Source organism: Lipotes vexillifer, unplaced genomic scaffold (genome assembly GCF_000442215.2).
Source record: "Lipotes vexillifer unplaced genomic scaffold, Lipotes_vexillifer_v1.1 scaffold1068, whole genome shotgun sequence".
Classification (NCBI taxonomy): Eukaryota; Metazoa; Chordata; class Mammalia; order Artiodactyla; family Lipotidae; genus Lipotes; species Lipotes vexillifer.
Genome location: NW_006789049.1, coordinates 298,730 through 323,772, shown reverse-complemented (window position 1 = coordinate 323,772; position 25,043 = coordinate 298,730). Strand labels below are relative to the sequence as shown.

The 25,043-nt window shown below is 38.1% G+C and overlaps 1 protein-coding gene across 2 annotated transcripts in view; it reads right to left on the bottom strand.

The window, feature by feature from the left end:
• The window catches only part of LARS1 (leucyl-tRNA synthetase 1), a 67,124-nt gene that overhangs the window by 21,655 nt on the left and 20,426 nt on the right, over positions 1-25,043 (bottom strand). For both annotated transcript variants that reach the window (XM_007462394.1, XM_007462395.1), the window contains 14 exons: positions 24,096-24,163; positions 23,751-23,976; positions 21,142-21,229; positions 20,983-21,059; positions 15,911-15,964; positions 15,024-15,164; positions 13,213-13,290; positions 9,169-9,254; positions 9,015-9,080; positions 8,842-8,924; positions 8,084-8,222; positions 7,175-7,387; positions 5,488-5,545; positions 3,168-3,231 (listed from right to left, as the gene is read on the bottom strand). In XM_007462394.1, coding sequence (XP_007462456.1) covers positions 3,168-3,231; positions 5,488-5,545; positions 7,175-7,387; positions 8,084-8,222; positions 8,842-8,924; positions 9,015-9,080; positions 9,169-9,254; positions 13,213-13,290; positions 15,024-15,164; positions 15,911-15,964; positions 20,983-21,059; positions 21,142-21,229; positions 23,751-23,976; positions 24,096-24,163 — 1,441 coding nt within the window. The remainder of the gene's footprint in view (positions 1-3,167; positions 3,232-5,487; positions 5,546-7,174; positions 7,388-8,083; positions 8,223-8,841; positions 8,925-9,014; positions 9,081-9,168; positions 9,255-13,212; positions 13,291-15,023; positions 15,165-15,910; positions 15,965-20,982; positions 21,060-21,141; positions 21,230-23,750; positions 23,977-24,095; positions 24,164-25,043) is intronic.

Genomic DNA, 25,043 nt, shown 5'->3' with positions numbered 1-25,043 from the left:
AGGGCTTCCCTGGTGGCGCAGTGGTTGAGAGTCCGCCTGCCGATGCAGGGGACACGGGTTCGTGCCCTGGTCTGGGAAGATCCCACATGCCGCGGAGTGGCTGGGCCCGTGAGCCATGGCCGCTGAGCCGGCGCGTCCGGGGCCTGTGCTCCGCAACGGGAGAGGCCACAACAGAAAGAGGCCCGCGTACCGCAAAAAAGAAAAAAAAAAAAAAGAACACACAGAAGTGCCTTATGTGCACAAATACAGATTTTCTTAGTCCTAAAAGCAGATTCTTCCAACTTTCCTACTAACGAAATATGACTTTTCAACCAAAATCTTCCATTCTAAAATACTGAAAAAATCATCAATAAGAGTCTAAATAAATTACAGGACATCCTTGTAATGGAAGACTGTATTGCTGTAAAAGAGTGAGGTAACTCTTGTGTATCAACATGAAGTGATCTCAAATATGAACTAAGTGAAGAAGGCAAATTTCAAAACAGTATGTAGGGTATATGCTACCATCTGTGCCTTAAAGGAGATGAGAATATGTAACATCAAGTTATGCATGCATCAAACATCTTTTACAATACACAAGAAGCTGAACACATTTTTTTAACTTTTTATATTGAAATAATTTTACAGTTACAGAAAAGATGCCAAAGATGAGAATAAACATATACCATTTACCAGACTCTCTTAATGTAAACAGCTTACATAACCACAGTTTCAAAAGCAGGAAGTTAACATTAGTATGATACTATTAACTGAACTACAGACTTTATTCAAATTTCACCAGTGCTTCCTCTAATATCCTTCTCTGTTCTAGGATCCAATCCAGAATCCCACCTTGCATTTGACTGTTGTATCTCCTTGGTCTCTTCAAATCTGTGACAGTTTCTCAGTCTGTCCTGGACCTTGACTTCTGATGAACAGTAGTCAGGTATTTAATAGAATTTCTCCCAACTTGGGTTTGTCTGATGTTTTCTCATGATTAAACTGATGTTATGTACCTCTGGCAAGAATATCACAAAAGTGATGCTGTGTGCCTTTCTCAGTGCATCATTATCAGGGAGGTAGGTAATGAGGAAAAAAAGAAACCTTAAAAATACACCAGGACTAAGCAACTCTAAAGTACAAACTTAAGCAACTCTAAAGTGCAAACCTTCCTCACTTGGTCAGGTAGACTGTCTGCCAAGTTTCTCCACTGTAAAGTTACTGTTTTTCCCTTTGTGATTAAGAAATATCTTGGGAGAGATACTCGAGAATATGCAAATAATCTTTTTTTTTTTTTAACTTTCACCCATTGATTTTGGCAACCACTGATGCATCTTGTCTGTGACAATATTACTATGATGTTTGTCTAATGGTGATTTTATATTTCACTCAGTCCTTCTACTTTATTACTTGGAATTCTTCTGAAAGGAAGAACAGTCCCTACTCCATTTATTTATTTATTCAATTATTACTATACATTCATATGGATTCCTAAATATTTAATTTATTCACTGGGTTATAATTCAATACTATCATTATTTACTTTGCTTCCTAAACTGCTCTAGCGTGGACAATTGGGAGCCCTGTCAGGTTGGCTCCTGTGCCCTTTCAAACTGTCCCCATCCTTTTTTAAACATTTCCTTACTTTTTGGCATCATAAAATGTTCCATGCTCATCTTGTATGTTCCCTACTCCAGCCCTCAAATCAACCCTTCTCCTAGGAACCCTAGTTCCTTTTATTGGAGAATGGTATTTGGAAACCAAGATCTGAATGCCAGGTGTTTCATTATCCATGGGCTCTCTCAGCAGAAAGAACTAGGAAAATAAATGCATGTATACTAACCCACACATAAATCTATGTTTATTTTTATATCTGTCTGTATGTAAAATAAAACCTGTGAGTTCATACTGATATTGCCAATTCCAATCCAACACCACAGGGTTCATTCTAGCATTTCCTCTTGACCTATTTATAGCTTCTGACAATGAGCTCTCAACTATAATACATTTATTTGTTAAATCCCAGTAAACCCATAAGAGTTTCAGAATTGCTAATCTACACCTCTTTAAAAGAAAATAACTACAGTATTTGTGCACAGTTCTTTTAGCCTTACTGTGTTCAGTCAAAATACTGTTTTTCTAAGTAACTTAGGTTAGTTCTTCCCCATCCCCTTCAGTGCACTCTCAAACTATGGCAGCCATGATCAGCAAGTGATCAGCCATGATGACCAAAGACTGGATTACATAAGAAACGACTGGTTCTTTCAGGTTAGACAGTGCATTTCTCCCCTTGACAAAGTAACAGTTAAATGGAATAGTAATGAGGCCAGAGAAAGCATATTTTTTGAAGAAATGAATGCTCCTAGGTTCAAGTCACTTATATGTATATCAAATATGGAGGAAATACTTTGAAAAAGGTTCCTACATACTTAACATCTCTACAAACCAACTCTTTTTTTTTTCTTTAAGATTTTTTTTTTTTTTGATGTGGACCATTTTTAAAGTCTTTATTGAATTTGTTACAATGTTGCTTCTCTTCTATGTTTTGGTTTTTTGGCCGCAAGGCATGTGGGATCTTAGCTCCCCGACCAGGGATCGAACCCGCACCCCCTGCACTGGAAGGCGAATTCCTAACCACTGGACCTCCAGGGAAGTCCCCCTACAAACCAACTCTTTTTTTTTTCTTTAAGATTTTTTTTTTTTTTGATGTGGACCATTTTTAAAGTCTTTATTGAATTTGTTACAATGTTGCTTCTCTTCTATGTTTTGGTTTTTTGGCCGCAAGGCATGTGGGATCTTAGCTCCCCGACCAGGGATCGAACCCGCACCCCCTGCACTGGAAGGCGAATTCCTAACCACTGGACCTCCAGGGAAGTCCCCCTACAAACCAACTCTTTAATCTTAGAAGTAGCACGAAATTAGGAACAAACCAGGTAGCACTTACAGTGAGTTTCCTTTGAAAGAAGACTAATAATCTTAGCTTAAATCTGTTCCTAAACAAATCAGATCAGCAATTCTTATGTTTTAAAAATTATGTTCCTGTACACAAAGAAAACATGAATATTTTAAAGTATTGGTAAAAGCGAAAGAGAAAAGCAATGAAACTGAAACAACAATGCTCACTTGCCTTCTGTAATCGGAGGAGAACTGGACACTATGCAACAGCAATAACAAAAAAGCATACTCACCATCGGCTGAATATTTGTCAAGAGCTTGGGTCAAAGTGAGGAAGTTGCCTGTGGATTTTGACATCTGAAAGAGAAAGTCAATGATCAGGCATTGGTAAGAGTATATATAAATAATATAAACCAAATCAGCCACATCAAATTAAATGGGTTTGCCACAATCAGATAAAAACCAAAAGGATCAGAAGCATGGAAAGGAAAAGATACCTTATACTAACTTTACAGAGGATAAAACTGAAGTGACTTGTCTGAGTCACTAATCTAGTCAGTGACAAAGCTAGGACAGCATCTCCAGTCTGATACTCAGTCCACAGCTCTTTCCATTAACCAATACTGTCCCTTGGGAACTGGTTTATACACATGGATGATTCCACTATAACTCTGGAATACTTCAGCTGGTCATAAAGAAGAGCTTTAGGGCTTCCCTGGTGGTGCAGTGGTTAAGAATCCACCTGCCAATGCAGGGGACACAGGTTCGAGCCCTGGTCCAGGAAGATCCCACATGCCGCGGAGCAACTAAGCCCGTGCGCCACAACTACGGAGCCCGCGCACCTGGAGCCCATGCTCCGCAACAAGAGAAGCCACCGCAATGAGAAGCTTGCGCCTCAACCAAGAGTTGCTGCAACTAGAAAAAGCCCCACTTGCTACAACTAGAGAAAGCCTGCGCACAGCAACGAAGACCAAACGCAGCCAAAATAAATAAATGAAAGAAAAATTAAAAAAAAAAAAACAGAAGAGCTTTATAGCAATTAGTCATTCAGAAATGAATGGACAAGCTCATGAGGTCAAAATTAGGGTTTTAGGGAACCTCCTGTCATTAGGGTCACAACTGGCTACTCAAGTTGTGCTCTGCCTGAAGGCAGCACAACTAAGGAGGAACTATGCCCAGCCTAGCAATCTTTATTATTTAAAAAATGTTTATGTTTTTGTAACTTTGCTGATACCAAAGAGAGGTGGTCATTCTATCAATTTTCTACTATATGGCAGTAAAATATTTTGTTCTAATAAAATGAGTATAATGTACATATAGCACAACAATATGGAGACCAAAGGAAATGTCATGTTATAACAGGATTCCTATTTATATACTCACATATACATACACACATATATACACATACATATATATAAATACATACATGGTTCACTTTGACCTACAAAGAACAAATGAGTTTGATAATCAAAAGTCCTTGTTGGGGCTTCCCTGGTGGCGCAGTGGTTGGCAGTCTGCCTGCCGATGCAGGGGACACGGGTTTGTGCCCTGGTCCGGGAAGATCCCACATGCCGCAGAGCGGCTGGGCCTGTGAGCCATGGCCGCTGAGCCTGCACGTCCGGAGCCTGAGAGGCCCGAAGTCCTTGTTGATTTAACAAAATCTATAAAATAGCTATTTTTCAGCCTAATGTACAGATTACCTTACATGAACTTTTTTATTCCCTTTCAATATTAGGACACTGGTAAAAAATAACATCTCATTTTGCAATTTATATCATCTGCTATGTTTAAATCTATAACTATTTTCATTATGACATACCTATAGCAATGAATATTCTTTTACCATTAATATTCCATCAGATGTAGCACGATTCACTGGTTGGAACAAATCCAACTTGTTACAATTGTTATTAATGAGAAATAAATAATATTGTAACTTAATTTTTTTTGTTTAGTTGAGGAAGGGTGCCCCTTTCTAATGTACACAAAAGCATCATGGGGCAAACAAGGGCTTGTCAAGAGGTTGGCATAACTCCTGTTGAGGATATTGAATAATTAGGTGAAGTCTTATATAGCATAAAAAAAATCATATTTAATATATTAGTAGTGGTAATGAAAAAGGGAAGTTGCAGTAGTATGGGGAGAGAGATACCATCCGGAAAGAAGCATTAAATGACATTTTAAAATCCTATAAACTCCAAAATTCTATTATTCTAATTTAGTGGCCAGTCACAGTATAAAGCAAAAACCACCAAATTATTTTCTCAACTTAATGAGAAAGATATTGCTGGGTCACAATGCTAGGATCTTTACATTTCCTGTCCCTTTCTCTCTCTCCTCCCGTAAAAATTTGTGTCACCCTTTGCCACCCTAATACAAATGTTATAATAGGGAAGTTTTCCCCATCCTACCTCTCAATTAATACTATCTACTCCACTCACTCAATTTTAAAATAAACTTCTCATTTACGCTGGTAGCCCTAAACATTTTAAATGGAAGATATTTAACTCTCTGATTTTCACATTCTTTATTTCTTTAAAAAGTACAACATCCTAAATCTGAAAAACTTTTCTGTAGCATTTTAACCTTTCAAGAGGCAATGAGCCTTACCTTCTCAGAGTTGAGGAGGAGATGTCCATTTGCTCTCACAGCTACAGGCCATTTATCACTTGACAGGAAAACGTTTAAAGATAGAAAATAAAACTTAAAGATTATGGTTTACGCTTAAAAATTTGAGGTAAATGCTAAAAGATTCATAAAAGATTGCTAAGGCAAATGTGCAGGGATATTAATTGAGTCCTGTTCATAACAGGAAACCAATGAAAACAAGGAAAGTATCCGTTAATAAAGGACTTGTTATATTGATATAAACTATGGTACAGGAATACAATGAAATACTACGTAACTATTTTTAAAATACAGGCACAGCTATATATATAAAAATAAAAAGATCTTAGAAATATACTATTACAAGGAAAAAACAAGAGACAGAATACTGTCTATAATGTGGCATCTTTGTATAAATTAAAAAATAAACAACTATAGATATCTGCTGCTGGTATATGCATGCATACATTTTCCAGAAGAAATCACAAGAAAGCAGTAGCAGTGATGAGCTTTGGGAAATAGACTAATATAGGGAAAAGGGTGAAAGTTCACTTTTAACTTTGTACCTTTATGAGCTGTTTGAATTTTCAAACTATGTACATATCATTCATTCATTCTAACAATGAGATCATGTGGGGGTAATGTTAAGAGCAAGAGTTCTGGAGCCAGACTGCTGGGTTCTGCATCCTGGTTCTGCCATTGCTGGGTAACTCTGGGTGAGTCATTTTGAGCTCTCTATGCCTCACGAAGGTTCCTTGCCCGTAAAAACGAGGATATTACAGACCTTCCTCGAAAAGTTGTAGTGAAAATTACACGAGTTACTAAAAGTGATTAGAAGAGTGTCTGACAAAAGCACTTGAAGCTACTACTTATCTTTAATTTTTAAAACCCTAATACATGCCCAAAACTTGACGCAAGGGGATAAATATTCAACTATATTACTAACAAGTACTTCTGAGACACCTGATATCTCCAAAAACACATTTTAACCAATAGAGAAAAATAACTGGATGACAAGAACCACATCGTATTTATTTTATTCCTCTTCTTCAAAATCTCCCTTTTATTCCTGAGAAAGAAAATGTAATCGCATTCTAAATGCAATCTCATCCTAAATACAAAAAGTCCCATGAGATTGCTTTGGTTTTACAAAATAAAATTTGAACAGTGGAAGGGATTTGTTTCTTCAGCTACTTGAGGACAGGAGGAAAAGGCACAGAGACATGTCTGGATCAAGAGGGAAGATGATAGAAGGATTACCCTTGAGCACACGGTATTAAAAAATGCATCTTTGACCCAGATTCTAGTCAGAACATCACTACTTAATGCTGGAACCTTGGGGCTCTCAGCTCTAAAGGGATGTTTCCTTCCCATTTTAATGTCCTAGGCTCTGTCTGAAATCACCTTTATTCCAGCATCTAACAGGTCAAATGAGTCATGTAACAGGTCAAGGGAATTACTGACAGAGTACCTGAAATGTGACATGCTTTGGTGGCCCTAGGTAGGTATGAAGATTTCTGGATATAACAGATAGAAGGTGTGCTTTCTCCTTTAGTACATTTAATATAAGAAAAAGAACGTAACTGTTAAATCTAACTATACCCCCCACAATAACATCTATATATTTGAAGCCACAAGGCACCCTTGTCAATAATCAATAAATTTAGTCTGCATCTTTTTTAGCACTCACCTTTCTTCTGGCCACATAGCCACATGATTATAAAGGAAATATGAAAGATGATTTGGAATAAGATCCTTGCCAGAGGCTCGAAGATCCACAGGATACCAGAACTCAAATTCCTTCCTTAACTGATCTAATTTTTCCTTTGGGATCTGAGTTTCAGGAAATGGAGCCTCCTTGAAGAAAACATAATCCCAAACTTCCTTGGTCATCTGCTGTGGTCTGTATTAAAATAAAAGAAACAAACAAACAACAACAACAATATATATATATATAATTTCTTTGAAAGAATCAGCATTCTAATCCAACCATGAAGTAGAAAACACTTTCTTAATGTTTTACAGTAACAAATGAGAACAAAAGACTCCCATAAGAATGAAGAATGGATAATGGAGAAGTGGCTATTTATTACTTTCTTTCTCAGTTCAATGCAAATAAAGCAAAAACATCATGACAAAATTCCACTAAATGAATTCTTATAAAAACTAATTATTAGAAAGAATTTTCTGGCTTCCCTGGTGGCGCAGTGGTTAAGAGTCCGCCTGTCAAAGCAGGGGACACGGGTTTGAGCCCTGGTCCAGGAAGATCCCACATGCCGCAGAACAACTGAGCTCGTGAGCCACAACTACTGAACCTGTGCTCTAGAGCCCGTGAGCCACAACTACTGAAGCCCGTGCGCCTAGAGCCCATGCTCCGCAACAAGAGAAGCCACCGCAATGAGAAGCCTGCGAACTGCAATGAACAGCAGCTCCCGCTCACCACAACTAGAGAAAGCCCAAGTGCAGCAACAAAGACCCAACACAGCCAAAAATAAATAAAAATAAATTTTTTTTAAAAAGGAAAGAATTTTCAATACATAAATCAAAAGATCACCTCATGCTAACAAATTACATCCCTTCCCCTTATCCATTTACCAACCTGATGCCCAGTGGAGACTCTGTCTGTCCACGCAAGTTACCTCCCTGCAACAGATGTGCAACTGTGTAAAACGCCATGTAAATAGTGGAGTCAGAGAGTGATTCAATCAGCCACTGCTCATCCCATGGCAGACGAGTACCTGCGAGATAAAAAGAACATAATTAATGCATGAGGAACCTAAGAGACACTTCATCTACAAAATTCACATTTTTAAGAGCAGGTCTACGGCACTGACAAAGCTACTTATTTAGGTTCTTAAACTTACTTGAATAATTAATATAAATAAACCAGTAAATAAAAAAAACAAAATGGTTGAAGGACTAGAAACTTTCTATTAAAAAAAACTGCATCATAAAACCTATATGGGGCTTCCCTGGTGGCGCAGTGGTTGAGAGTCCGCCTGCCGATGCAGGGGACAAGGGTTCGTGCCCCGGTCCGGAAAGATCCCACATGCCGTGGAGCGGCTGGGCCCATGAGCCATGGCCGCTGAGCCTGCGCGTCCGGAGCCTGTGCTCTGCAACGGGAGAGGCCACAACAGTGAGAGGCCCGCGTACCGCAAAAAAAAAGCTATATGGGCATTAGATACTTCTACCACCAGGTAGATGGTAGGGGACCACATCCTAGTTTCCTTCACCCTCTAACCAAAACCTCTCACTTCCAATTCAGAAACACACTGGAAGAGAATAAAAAAGGTGAAGTTTTAATTTGCTGTGTAACTGGCAAAGTCATTCCAACAGAAAAATTTGAAGTTTGCTTACCTAAGCCGTAAGTTCTTGAGCAAGCATGCTCTTGCAGCCAATCTAAGGTAGCTTCAAAATTCCTCCTGGTCTCCTCACAGAACCTGGAGAGAGTAGAAGATAAAGTATCTCTCTTCAGCTTCATTGTCTTCCCTGTTTCTCATCTCCTTCCCTATCACCTTCTCCCATCTTACGTTTCTAGGTTCTTCAAACACTGGGATGTCTGTTTTTTCCAGTTCTCTTCTCCATAATCCAAGTACCTGGGAGTGGACGAATTGATTAAATAAAAAAGTCAAGGATAAGCAAAGTGACAGGAGGAAATTTCTTCTTGCTATAAGAAAAACTAACCACTGGTCACACAGGGCCACGACACATTCATCTGAAGACCTGGACATAACTTGTTTCTCTGGTTCCATGTAAATATATGCATCTCCCTAAACAAAAGTAAATAAAAATATATCAGATATTATGTCAAGGCAATCTCTATTCCTCAAGGAAAAGAAAAGTAACTTTTTAGAAAAAAAATTGCTCTACCACCCATAACCAAAACCCCAGGTTTTCATTATGTCTTCCCTCTTCCCAGGGCAGAAGTTATCTGCTTTTCTTTCTGTATAACACTTGCTTCTGAAAAGGCGTGCACCTTCATCAAATGGATCACCTTCTCTAGGTACAGCTTATTCCTTTTCAGAGTGAAAGATGTTTAACAGTTTCTAATGCTACGGTTTGAAGGTTAGGCTGCCTATGGCAGCCTTTTATTCTTGTTATAATAAAAAGATAAAGAAAATAGATGCACAGAACCACTGTCTTTAAAAAAAAAAAAGAGATGCACAAAAATTAAACACAGAAAATACTTTTACTAAAGATTTATAGCATCATGAAAAATTCCCACTAGAAAACTGACCGTAAATTTTACTTTTAGAAAAAAATACAAATATCTTTTAATGTATTATAATCCCAAACTTATTAGGCTAGGATAATTTTTAAAAATAAAATTCAGCATTATTATTCGAAAAATGATTCATTGCTCTGTTCTTAATGCAAGTTCTTCACACTGAACTTACATAGGTAGGACTTTGGTTTAAAGATGGTAAATTAAAAACAGACACTTAATTAACTCTGCTCCCTCTCAAAATTCTAACAAAATAACAACAAAGAGGCTTTATTGGTCTTAATGGTATGAAGCTACAAAGACAACAAGAATGGGAGAAGAAATAATATCAACCAAATTTTGGAAACTAACAAGCAGAATGAGTGACAATTGTATTAGCAGATCAAAGGAAGCTAGCTGAATCCTAAGCCCACAGAAGAGAAGGCTGAAAAGCAGTTCAGTTTGCATTACAGAACCTCCAAAAAGACTCAGGATTTGTGGCACAAGATAGTTCTAGAAGAGGAGGTAACATGAGACTGGAAACAGGGGGACTAACTGAAGTCTTTTCAAGAAGTTAGAACCCCAGATACCCTAATCCCACACCATGCAGACAGGCAAATGCCCCTTCCTATGCCAGCAGAACAGTGAACGTTTACTCTCTGGAGAGGAAAAAAGAGAGTCAACCAGAGGACGAAGCTGAGGGTATGGGTATCATAGTGAAAAAGAGGGATTAAGTGAAAGTCAGCACATTGGGTGTTGGAACCCAACCTAGTAATCTTCCACCATTTAGCTCCTAGAATACTCAGTTAGCTTAGACTCTTTAAACCGGAAACTGAAGAATCTTCTGAGGGGAATCTAACAAACCAAGAAGCCCTAATTAACATCAAGGCTAACATCAGGGTCTCCCTAAGGTCCAAATGGACCTTCCAGATCTCTCCCAGTGAAGCCCAGAGACAAGCCCTACCCATATCCAAAAAGGTTCCAATCATCTTTTTGTACTCACTCTTAAATATCAATAGTCTTCCCCAGATTAATAAGAGATTAAAATTTCATACCCCTGAAACAAGAATAGCAGCATCCTATAAAAAAAGGATCAGATAACAAGAATAAGCTCTTAAACTGGCTCTGAGTTGGTAAATGCTGAAGCTGGGTAAGAGGTACACAAGAATTCATTATACTACTCCACTTTTTCATAAATTTGAAATTTTCCACACAAAGAAAAAAATTTTAATGAATTCTTAGAAACGTTTATTTCTACACACATGCACAAGCACACAAGTAGCAGATATAAAAAACACAGCAGGGGGCTTCCCTGGTGGCGCAGTGGTTGAGAGTCCGCCTGCCGATGTGGGGGACACGGGTTCGCGCCCCGGTCCAGGAAGATCCCGCGTGCTGCGGAGCGGCTGGGCCCATGAGCCGTGGACGCTGGACCTGCGTGTCCGGAGCCTGTGCTCTGCAATGGGAGAGGCCACAACAGTGAGAGGCCCACGTACCGCAAAAAAAAAAAAAAATACAGTAAACAAACAAACAAAAACTCACAGGAAGAAAAAGGTGAGGGACTCCCCCAGATAGAAGAGCAAAAGAACTTTCAGAGTCTAAGAGATCCAATATCTGAATAATAAGAATTCAGAAAGCAAAAATAAAGAATGGAAAGGGATAATTAAACAAAAAAGTCAAGAAATTTTCCCAAAATTGGAGAACATAAGTTTCCAAATTGAAGGAGCCCAGCATACAGCCAGAAGAATGAATGAAAACTGACCTACACCAAAATAAATCATCATGAAATTTCAAAATACTGGAAGAAAAGAGAAGATTCTATAAGCTTTAGCATGATGGGGGGCAGTGCAGGGAACAGTGGAGACACAGGTCACTTATAAAAGATCCATTATTACCAGAATGGTTTTGGACTTCTCAACAGCATCACTGAACCAGAACACCATGGGTAATGGCCTTCAAATTTTTAAGGGAAAATTATTTCCAACCCAGAATCCTACACCCAGGCATTCAAGTATGAGGACAGAATAAAGATACTTCAGACATGGAAGGTCACAAAAATTTACCTTCCAGGCACCGTTTTTCAGGAACACTACTAGAGGCAGAGCATCACCAAAACAAGAAAGTAAATAAGAAAGAAGAAGCCATGGGAACAAGGAAACAGCAGATCCAACTCAAGAGAAGCAAAGGAAATCCTAAGTAATGGTGGAGGAATATCCCAGATGACATCTGTGCACACCTACAGTAAGCAAACGGTGTGGATAATTACAACAGGCCAGAAGGCTCTGGGAGAACTTTCTCTAAGATGTAAACAACAGCATACTCATGTGTTTGAAGGTACTGAGAGGAGAAATAAACAGTTGGGACAGAGTTTGGGGATGAAGTATTGATAACTGTATTTAAAAGTAAGAAAAGTGGGGGGGGAAAAAGGGCAGTTATTAACTCCAGGGAAAACCAAAAGCTAGGGAAGAGAAGTTCTCATTGCATACTACATTATGGATCAGCCATGTCTCAAAAATGTACACACTGACTACTGCTCTAACATAAATTATAACATACTTATACTAGGAAGATGGGGGGTGGTGAAGTGTATACAAATGCGAGGTTAGAGAGGAAGCCACAGGTTGGCGAATAGTTAAATCTTTTTTTTTTTTTTTTTTTTTTTGCTGTACGCGGGCCTCTCACTGCTGTGGCCTCTCCCGTTGCGGAGCACAGGCTCCGGACGCGCAGGCTCAGCGGCCATGGCTCACAGGCCCAGCCGCTCTGCGGCATGTGGGATCTTCCCAGACTGGGGCACGAACCCATGTCCCCTGCATTGGCAGGCGGACTCTCAACCACTGCGCCACCAGGGAAGCCCCGAAGAGTTAAATCTTGATCTTCCACAGTAGGAAGTCTATGGCTGATGGCTAAAATTGAAAAAATTTTAAATTACACTACAAGTATTTAGATTAGAGATCTATAAGAGTGGCAGAGGTCAATACTAAAAGAAATAGCTAAAAGAGATGAAAGTAAGCCTGTCCAAGGAAGAGAAATTTAAGAGAATGTAGAAGGATGGAGAGGAAATTGCTGCTTTTTTTAATTTTAATAAGACAGATCACTGTCTCTCTGTATTATGTGTATACATAACTGTCAAAAATAAAAATTCAATTTCAAAAGTTAAGTAACTCAACAGAAAAGAGTTACAACAAAAATGAAGAGGGGAAAAAGGATTAAAGTAAAAAGTAAAGTACTACATAAAGAACTGTCAACTACCAGTACCTCGAATGGTTACTGCCAGGAAGCATCACTAAATTCTCTGTGTGTGATTTGTACATGCCAACTTTAGAACACTATCTTCATCAACATTACAGGTGGGATGTTCAAGTTAAATGAATTGCTAAATAGGTCTCCAATTTTATATATAAATAAAATTATATCTTTAATATAGCTCCAGGTTCTACTACAGAACTCACTGCTAAATAACACTGTAAAGTCTATTAACTGAAAGCTCTTCTCCTAAAACAGACTTCAGAGGATAGCCTATTACATACAGTGTCAATCATCTTGTTTTTAATAGTCTTCTTTACATCTTGGACCTTCTGTCCCTTAAATCCATCCACCAACATTACCTAAAAGGATGAGAAGTAGGGAAAAAGCACATATAATTAAAATTTGCTTTGGGTGCCCCCCCCTTGAACTTTCCCTAACTAAATTTACTTGCACACACAACCAAAATATTTTTAGTGTGAAATTTATCACATTTAAAACCATAAATTTTTATTTTGGCACAGCTTGGACAGCTAATATTTACAACACACTTGTTTTTCTTTCAGTATAACTAGGATAAGTATTATGAACACGATTAGAAAGAAATGCTCACTTCCTTCCCACTTCTTAGGGTTCCACGTGAAGAGAATTCCTCTACCCTAACTCACATCATTCCTGAAGGCTTTAGGAAAAGGAACTGAGCAAATGCAGCTCGGCCCCACTTAGGCTTCTCTTTCCAACTCTGCCTGTTGCCAGCAAGCATTCTCCTTTGCTTGCCCATGTGATAAACTTGGCTCTTAGAGGAAGGCCTACTGTTTTTCAACTCTGCCTTTTACGTAGTGAGGAGATTTAATTCTAGGGCAAAGTAATGACTTGCCCATTGCTGTCACAGAGCAAAGCCACAATCCCCTTCCAGCTGATACTCTGACCTTCATCTATCTGATTCCTGTTGACTCTCTCAAATAGTTTTTTTTTTGCCACACTGCACGGCATATGGGATTGGGATTTTAGTTCCCTGACCAGGGATTGAAATTGGGCCCTCAGCAATGAGAGTGCAGAGTTCTAAGCACTGGACCACCAGGGCATTCTTAATAGTTTCTATCTTAAGTGGAAAAGACACGTGTTCTTTTTTCTGCCCAATTCTCTAACGTACCAAGATGCTTCATATCTACTTAATTCATCATTATGAAATTATAGTTATTGATCATTATGGCACAGGGGTTAAAAGCACAAATCTTAGAGCCAAGATGCCTAGTCTGAGTCCCAGTTCTGCCTCTGCCTGGCTATCTGGCTGATCTTAGGTAAATTACTTAATCTCTTAGTGCCTCAATTTCCTCATCTATAAATTGGGAATAAGTGCCTACTTCTCAAGGTTATTTTGAGATATAAGTAAGTTAATATATAAATGCTCTATAAGTGTTGGCTTTTACTGTCATCCAAAACGTGTAAGTTACTTTTAGAAAGGACATATAACCAATTCTTGGTTACCCAGAGAAATGAAAGTAAAGGTAAAAATAAAGAACATTCTCACTTACAGCCTTAAAAATCTTCATTTCAACCTCAAGTCACTAGCAACTTGATTGGGTTTTTACTTTCTCTAGCCTCATCTTCTTTCCATGGAAATGTAAGCCATGTTAACATATGCACAATTGAGAAAAGAGAGGTTCACAACTTGTCTGTTGTGCTAACATGGCATGGAATAGGCGTTAACAAGTAAATTAATGAACTGAATGAAACTGCTTATTTAAAATATGAACTCCACAATTAAGAAAGCAAAGGGACCAGGTATGGTCCATGCAATAAACTTCTGGAATTTATGGTAAAATAATATGAACAAACTTTAAGTATCTTCTCAAGAAATTCACTCAGAGATTAGAGGGCACAAAAATGGAATTTCCGTAAATACTATTGGACCAAAATAGATTAAAAAAATAAATTTGGAAATAGAACACAATCTTATAGTAATCCCTTCTCAAAACAGGACAGAGCTGAAACAATACTGAATTTTTCTATAGTTTTTTTCTAAACCACTAAGAAGAAAATCACAGAGCATGGAGTAAGTAAATCAAATAAAAATAACAAAATTATTACTTACACCATCATAAAAGCCTCTTAGGTATAATTTCTCCTTTGCTTCTGCAAGTTTTTCTCGGTCATTCTGGCTCTGAACTTTCAACTCATCACACATGGTTACAGCAGAAAGCTGTCCAAAACCTGGAATTTCAATGACTGGAACCTGCAAAAAAAGAGCAATGTCAGAACTTATTCACATTGAATAAACACAAGAACAGCCCTAAAGGCATAGTCCTTTTGCCTCTACTGTCACTTCAGATCTTATATATAATTAAGGCAGTGTCACACATTAGGGACTAACATCCAGATGTGAATTTGTCTTCCTACTCTCCATAGGAACCCCCCGAATTCCCTGCACCAACCCCCGCACTGTCCCTCCCTCACTACATACACACCTTCCCCAGCTCTCAAACCCACTGGCACATAATTAACTAAATAATGTTGAAACTAGCAAAAGGCTAACAACTAAATTTATGGATGGTCTTATTTCTGGTTTATATTAAGTCTTCTGAATTCTTCATGAAAATTATTCACTAGTAATTTTTTTTTCTTCTGCAGATACTAATATGAAAACATAAACATTCATGAGTAATATGGCAAAATTTTGTCTTTAGAAGCCTGGAAACTGGCCACACTAGAAAATAAGCTACTATAAAATTGGTAATGCTAAAAGGCTATTTGTTTGTTTCAGAATTACAGGTGCCAGGTGCTAAGAAAATGCCTATTGCTGGTTTTTCTTTTGCTCTTATCCACCACAGCAGGTATCACGTTAAAGCAAATAAACTCTTAAACTCCCTCTTATTTCATACTCTACCAATTATTTAATTCTGTGACAAGTAAAGTGCTAGCTGCTCTTTGTTCTCTAATAAAGATATGGATATTAATATTCTGACTCATCTATGTACTCACAGGCTCAAATGGCAAGACCATGTCATCTCTAATTCCATATTTTGCTCGTAAAGCCTACAAAAAAATTGGAAGTTAATATTAATGATCAATACTTCACTGGTGCAGTAAGTCGCCTACATACGAACGAGTTCTGTTCCCAGAGCACATTCATAAGTCCAGTTTGTTCATAAGTCCAATTTGTTTGTAAGTCCAACAAAGTTACCCTAGGTACCCAACTAACGCAATCAGCTATATAGTACTGTACTGTAACAGGTTTATAATACTTTTCACACAAATAATACATACAAGATGAACAAACACAAAAAATAAACATTTTTAATCTTACAGTACAGTACCTTGAAAAGTATATTACAATAGTACTATACAACAGCTGGCATACAGGGGCTGGCATCAAGTAAAGAGGCAAGAAGAGTTACTGACTGGAGGAGGGACAGGAGGTGGGAGATGGTAGAGCTGAAGGATCATCAGCAACAGGACATGGAGGGCAAGCTGCAATTTCACTCATGCCTAACACTGATGGATGGCACAGGTTCTGGTTCCTTGCTGGAACCAGATGCATATTCGCAGCTTTCAAAGTTCACAACTTGAAGGTTCATATGTAGGGGACTTACTGTATAATCATTAAGAGAAGCACCCTCCAAACTTTTTAAACTATTTTTGTTCTTCCCTCCACAGAGAGCAATTTTTTAATTTTACAAAATATCTCAAGAAAGGACGTATGATTTTAAAAAACTAAACAGTTTAAGTTAGAGTGAATGACTTAAATGATGAAACCGTACAGCCAAAAGCAAAAATTCACACACACACACACACACACACACACACACACCACTTACACACACCACTTAAAATGAGGTTCATATTCCAGGTTGCAATGAAAATATGAATATCAGAAAATTTTTCTCAAACCTTTTTTTCAAAAGTTTTATGAAATCCATCACATCAACAGGTTAAAAAAGAATAATCACACAATCGTATCAACAGATGAAAAAAAGTATTTGGCCAAATCCAATACCTATTCAAGATAAAAACTCTCAGTAAACTAGAATAGAAGCAGATTTTCTCAACTTGGTAAAGACTATGTATAAAAAACCTACAGCTAGGGAATTCCCTGGCGGTCCAGTGGTTAGGACTCTGCACTTTCAATGCCGGGGGTCAGGGTTCAATCCCTGGTCGGGGAACTAAGATCCCACAAGCCACGCAGCGTGGCCAAAGAAAAAAACCAATAAACAAACAAAAAACCAACCTACAGCTAAAATCATACTTGATGATTTTCAAAAAATTCAAAGCTTTCCCACTAAGATCAGACACAATACATATCCCCTCTCACTACTCCTTTTCAACATCATACTGAATGCTCTTGGTAATTAAATAAGGCAAGAAAAGAAACGGTATACAGACTGCGAAGGAAGACAAAACTGTCATTGTTTGCAGATAGCATGATCATGTATGCAGAAAATCCAAAAGAATCAACAAAAAAAAAGTCCTAGAACTAATAGGCAATTATAGAAAGGTTGCAGGATACACGGCTAAAACACAAAATTCAATGGTGTTCCTACACACCAACAATTAACAAGTGGAACTTGAAATTAAAAACACAATACCATTTACTTTAGTAACCCCCAAAATTAAATACAGTTGCCCCTTCAACAACATGGGGGTTAGTGGTGCCAACTATCCCAAGCAGTCAAAAATCTGCATATATCTTTACAGTCAGACTACTGTATCCGTGGTTCCACATCTGCAAATTCAATCAACCACAGATCACCTGGTACTGTAGTACATATTTATTGAAAAAAGACTTATAAATGGACCTGCACATTTCAAACCTGTGTTGTTCAATTGCACTTAGGTACAAAACTAACAATGTAAATGTAAGATATGAGGAAAACTACAAAACTCTGATGAACAGCATCAAAGAAGAACTGAATAAATGGAGAGATATTCCATGTTCAAGGATTAGAAGACATAATGTTGTCAAGATGTCAGTTCTTTTCAACTTAACCAACAGATTCAATACACTCTCAATCAAAATTCTAGCCAGTTACTTTATGGATATCAACAAACTGATTCCAAAGTTTACATGGAGAGGAATAAGCCCCAGGATAGCCAACTCAATATAAAAGAATAAAGTTAGAAGACTGACACTGTCTGACTTCAAGACTTACTTATAATAAAGTTATAATAACCAAGATAGTGTGGTGCTGGCAAAAGAATAGACAGATAGATCAATGGAACATAACAGAGAGCCCAGAAAGAGACCCTCATAAATACAGTCAACTGATCTTTGATGAGGGAGTAAAGGCAATACAATGGAGCAAAGACAGTCTCTTCAACAAATGTTACTGGAACAACTGGACATCCACAAGCAAAAAAATGAATTTAGACACAGACCTGACACTCAACACAAAAATTAACTCAAAACAGATCATGGACCTAGATGTAAAACACAAAACTATAAAACTCCTAGAAGATAACACAGGAAAAAACCTAAATGTCCATGCATATGGTGATGCCTTTTTAGATACAACACCAAAGACATAATCTATGAAAGAAATCACTGATAAGCTGGACTTCGTTAAAATTAAAAATTTCTTCTCTGCAAAAGACAACATCAAGAGAACTGAAAGACAAACCACACACTGAGAAAAAATATTTTCAAAAAACACATCTGATAAAGGACTCTTAAATATACAAAGAACTCTTAAAACTCAACAATAAGAAAACAAACAACCTGATTTAAAAAATAAGGCTTCCGGGAGCAGGCTCTGGGGAAGGGGTGGCAGGCACCATGTTGGGCCGTGAAGGTGGCGAGGAGAAGCCCCTGAAGCACGCCAAGAAGCAAGCCAAGGAGACAGACGAGGAAGATAAGGCACTCAAGCAGAAACAGGAGAAGCAGAAGAAACTCAAGGAGCTAAAAGCGAAGGCCGCAGGGAAAGGCCCCCCTAGCCACAGGTGTTATTAAAAAATCTGGCAAAAAGTAAGCTGTTCCTTGTGTTTGAGGCAATGATGATCCTAATTCCATTCCTGTTTAAACATCTGGATTCCCTGCCATAGTATCTGTTGCCACTTATAGCTAGAATGAAGTGTTGTCTTGGAACCTATTGTACATTTAAGAATAAACTTTTGTTAAAAAAAAAAAATCATACAGTGGCTCATCTTGTCTTTAGTTCTTCTCAGCCATTTCTACCTTAGCTATGAGATCTGCATAAACCCAGCCCAGAAGCCTGCCAAAATGTGTTCTTAAGTCTTTGTTCTATCCTGAATTCTGTACCACCTGTAATTAAAACAACTCATTTGAAAAAAATAATAAGCCAAAGACCTTAACAGACAAATCTCACCAAAGAAGATACACAGATGGCAAACAAGCATATGAAAAAACACTCCACAACATCTGCCATCAAGAAAATGCAAAATAAAACAATGAGATATGACTACACACCAATTACAATGGCCAAAATCTGGAAAACTGACAATACCAAATGCTGACAAGGATGTGGAGCAACAGGAACTCTCATACATTGCTGGTAAGAATGCAAAATGGTACAGCCACTTTGCAAGACAGTTTGGTGGTTTCTTACAAAATTACACATACTTTTACCATATGATCCAGCAATCGCACTCCGTGGTATTTACACAAAAGAGTTGTCTATACAATATCCTGCACACGGATGTTTACAGCAGCTTTACTCATAACTGCCAACACTTGTTAGCAACCAAGATGTTCTTCATCAGGTGAATGAATAAATGTACATCCAGACAACAGAATATTATTAGTGCTAAAAAGAAATATGCTATCAGCTATGAAAAGACATGAGAAACCTTAAATACATATTGCTAATTGAAAGAAATTCTAAGAAGGCTACATACTATATGATTCCAACTACATGACTTTCTGGAAAGGTAAAACTACGGTGACAATTAAAAAGATCAGTGGGGGGCTTTCCTGGTGGCACAGTGGTTGAGAGTCCGCCTGCCGATGCAGGGGACACGGGTTCGTGCCCCGGTCCGGGAGGATCCCACATGCCGTGGAGCAGCTGGGCCCGTGAGCCATGGCCGCTGAGCCTGTGCGTCCGGAGCCTGTGCTCCGCGACGGAAGAGGCCACAACAGTGAGAGGCCCATGTATCGCAAAAAAAAAAAAAAAAGATCAGTGGGGACTTCCCTGGTGGTCCAGTGGTTAAGACTCCACACTCCCAATGAAGGGGGCCAGGGTTTGATCCCTGGTCAGGGAACTAGATCCCACATGCTGCGATGAAGATCACACGTGTCCTAACTAAGACCCGGAGGGAGGGAGGGAGGGAAGGAAGGAAGGAGGGCAGGAGCGAAGGAAGGAAGGAGGGAAGGAGGGAGGGAGGGAGGGAGGGAGGAAGGAAGGGAGGGATCAGTGGTTGCCAGGGGTGGGAGGGAGGAGAGACGAACAAAAAGAGCACAGAGGATTTTTAAGGCAGTGAAAATGCTGTGTATTATAATGATGGACACATGTCATTATACATTCGTCCAAATCCACAGAATGTACAACACCAAGAGTGAACCCTAAGGTAAACTACAGACTTTGGGTGATTGTGATGTGTCAATGTAGGTTCATCTTCAGTAAAAAAAAAAAATGTACCACTCTGGTGAGTGATACTAATAATGGGGTAGGCTATGCAGGTGTTGAAGCAGGGGGTATATGGGAAATCTCTGTACCTTCCTCTCGATTTTTACTATGAACCTAAAACTGCTCTAAAAAAATAAGTCTTAAAGATTCTATGAGGACTTCCCTGGCGGTCCAGTGGTTATGACTCCACGCTTATACTGCAGCGGGGCGTGGGTTCGATCCTTGTCAGGGAACTGAGATCCCACATGCCACACAGCACAGCCAAAAAAAAAAAAAAAAAAAAGATTCTATAAATTTTACATCGATATTTAAAATTCAAATCATAGAAAAACATGTAAATATCAAGAAACAGGTTAAAGGTAGCATTTCAAAGATACATGCATAGCTTTTTAGCCTAATCCAATAATTAGTTCAGTGGTCCCTAACCAATGAGATGATGAAGAGGAAATAGGAACATGAAACACAGACACTCACTGGCTTTTTCTTCAAGTCTCTGAAGGCAGCAAAATCATCGGGGGAGTCAGAAGGAACACTTGTGACCACACCAGTACCTTATAAAAGAAACTGTAGAATTAACTAATATAACCAGAATGTGTTTTGCAAAGAATTTCTAGAAAGAAATAAACTCTTTACCTTTATCCTCCTTGATGGTGAGCATTGGGAGAACATAGATCACCTTGTAGGATGTTAAAGGCGCAGAAAGTGATGCACCAAGAATATCCTATGTAAGAAAAAGATCAGCATAAAGCAGAAGTAACTTATTCTGATCATTAAAATTTAAAACAATGTTAACATTTTAAGCCCTGAGAAGCTAATAATCAACAACACTCATTCTTTTATACCTACTAGACTAAAAATAATTGAAAATAATTATAATACCCAAATCTTGCAAGGTTGTGAGGAAATTAGTACACTTATACATTGCTTGAGGAAAACAATATAGGAATCCAACTTGGACCCAGCAATCCAATCCTAGGAATTTACGTCACAGGAAAAAGATTATTTTTTCTTTGAGAATCTCCCCAATGCTGTGTTAACTACATTAGCAAAACCTGGAAACAACTAAAACTTTAACTGATAAAAAAATCACTTAATAAAATATGAAACATCAACAAGATAGAATACTGTATCACTATTTTAAATGATAATTAGGAAGACAAACTGAATTAAAAAGATGTATCTTAAAAGAAAAAATCAGAAGATCGGATAATATTGGACCCATATTCTCATATATCAACAAACAGCTTGCGGGGCTTCCCCGACAGTCCAGTGGTTAAGACTCCACGCTTCCAATGCAGGGAGCTCAGGTTCAATCCCTGGTCAGAGAACTAAGATCCCACATGCCTCTCAGCACAGCCAAAAAAAAAAAAAAAAAAAAAACACAAACAGCTTGCTGCTGCTTGTTTACCTAAGGAATGCACTTTTCAATTCCATATAGTCCCCCCCCTTCCACTTTATTCATATACATAAGCTGCTTATGGAATTTACAGTCATATAGGATAAAGGCTAAATATCATAATCGCCTTAAAGGTTGAAAGCTATTTTTAAATTTATACCACCCATTTTCCTCATTCCAGAATCTATTCAAATTAACATGGAAAAAAGTTGCATTTAAGAACAGGAAAAAAATGGTGTCATTAATACTGTTCCTAAAAACTTCTCAGACAGAACTCTAACATCAGGAACTAATAAGATGTAACAGCACTGCTTATAACAGAAGAAACAATTCAACTACCCATTATAGAGAATCATTAAACAATTTGTGGCACGGCCAAACAACAGAATGCTGTATAACAGTAAAAAATAAGAACAAAGGGAATTCCTTGGAGGTCCAGTGGTTAGGACTCTGTGCTTTCATGCCAAGGGCTCAGGTTCAATTCCTAGTCAGGGAACTAAGATCCCTTAAGCTGCATGGCACAACCCAAAAGAAAAGAGAGAACAAGGAAGATGTTTACCTACTGATAAAATGATTACCAAGTTATAGTTAAGTAAAAGAGAAAGTAAAACACAGATAATGTGATAAAATACATTGCCATTTGTGTGTAAAAAAGAGGGCAAAAGAATATGTATATATGTATTTGCTTGTATACACATGAAATACTTCTGGAAGGATACACAAGACAATGATTTTACTGACTGCCTATGGAAGGGAGAATTGAGTGACTGGAACTATTTTGTGTAACTTTTTGTCTTTTTTTTTTTATTTTTGGCTGCTCTGCATAGCTTGCGGGATCTTAGTTCCCCAACCAGGGATTGAACCTGTGCCCTCGGCAGTGAAATCATGGAGTGCTAACCACTGGACTGCCAGGGAATTCCCTCTTTTCGTCTTGAATTTTGAGTCTTATAAATATATAGTAATCTAGTCAAAAAATAAGTTTACAAAATAAGTAAGAAATAAACTCTCCAATTCAAAAGGAGAATTGAGATGGTATTCTACTCATCCTTTTCTTTTAAAAGATTATTTATTAAGATACCAACGATCAGCATTTACCAAAGGGAATAAAACACACTCAGAAATACTGATAAGTAAATAAACTCTAAGGATAAGAGCTATGTAACCACCTAGATTTAGTTAAGATCAACCATGACTTCCTTTTCAGAAAAAAAGCGGCTGCAATTCCACTCCAGGAATGCAGGTAATCATATTAAAAAAGTAATATAATGTCTACCACAGCTATTAAATCTCTCGGGGAGGACTGTCTGTATTTTTCAACCAGATAGTTACTGAGCTGCAATGTAAGATTCAAAAATACTATTTTACTGATATGGTCACACAATGAATATGCCACAGCAATAAAAAAAAAAAGAACAAACTACTCCTACACACAACATGGAAAAAGTATAGTCTGTACTTTTTTGTGTTTAGCTTCTTTTAGCCAAAGACGCTGAACACAAAAAAGTACAGACTATACAATTCCACTGTGTAAAGTTCAAGAAGAGAAACTAATCTTTGGTGACTGAAGTCATGGCAGTGGTTACCTCTGCAGGAGCAGGCTGAGCAGTGACGTGAAATGGACATGACAGCACCTTCTGCAGTGCTGGAACTGTTCTATATCTTGATTTGGGTGGTGCTTACATGACTGTATACACATTTGAAAACACACCAAAAATATACATATTTATGACTTAACACATTTGACTGTAACGTATACCTCAATTAAAAGGTTTTTTAAAATGGTTTCTCAAGCTTCATTTTTTCCTCTCAATTCATGCACTAAAATAAAGTCTGCTACCCAACTTACCTCTCCCATTAACTCTTTAACAACAGGCACCACTCCACTGCCCTTGGTAAAGCCCTGGTATGACATATTCCTTGCGGCTCTTTGGGTGCAGATGAATATATCTCCATTCACTGTCTCAAATCCAATGTACTTCATATGAGGGCAAACCCAACAGTTTGTCTGTCCAAACATGGTCTCAGGTCTGAGAGTAGCAGCTACCAAGAAGATATTTTTCCCTTTCAAGCCACTAAGAAGAAAAAATATACATTTATGCATAAAACATTATGGATTCCATCACAACTATCTGATATTTCAAAAAGATGAAGCAACAATTCTCCTACCTATTAAGGTAGGTAGCAAACCTACCTTAATTTGGATGGGTATGGCTCAAGTACTTTCAACTTGATTAAAGTATATTCCTGAGGTCCAACACCCTAAACAAAATAAAACAAAAATTCAAGGGAGAAAGAAAGGCTTGGATTATACCTACTAATCTATGTGAGAGATCTGATTCAAATTTCTAAGATGGGTTCCTGCATTGTTAGAATAATTCTTTCTTCCAATGAAGAGACTGCCAGTGGTGTGTTGACCACATGGAAGCCTAATCTGTAAAAATGACTTGAAGACCACCATCCCACCCCACACCAGACCAAAATCGATCAAGGAGGCCCAGAGTGTACTAAGTAAGATTTGTTAAGAGCTCCCTTGACAGGGAAGAACAGCAGGAAAAAAAAGGAAGTGACTTGGATTAATCAGCCAAAATAGTGTTTGCCAAAATGGGAGTTAGAAGATACAACCAACATCAATCCTACAGAGCAGTCATCACAGACATATACTGGACCAGGGGTCAGATGATGTGCATTCAAAACCTAGCTTGGGCCCTTACTTGTGGCTTGACCCAAGGAGTCACAATCACTCTAAGCCTTCATTTCCTCATCTGTAAAATAACTGTGCTGTGCCTCATACAGGACTGTCCTGAGGAACACCTAAGATAATGATAGGAAAATGCTGTGAAAAACTAATGATGTACTATTGAAATTTAGCATATTGCTACCACTGACTATATTAAAGCTTAGCATAGCAAACTGGGCCTCTGAAGGCTCTCAAATCATTCAAAATTTTGATTAATGCTCATTTCTGTCAAATAAGTTACATCATAATTGAAGGCTGATTTTGAAAGGTAGTTGCTAGACTACAAATGTGTTCAAAGGTGGTAACAAAGAATGACACACTCATAGGGACTACAAAGTTCAGATCCTGGCATTGCTGTTGATTTACTGTGCCAAGGCTTTAGGCAAATGACTTACAAGTCAA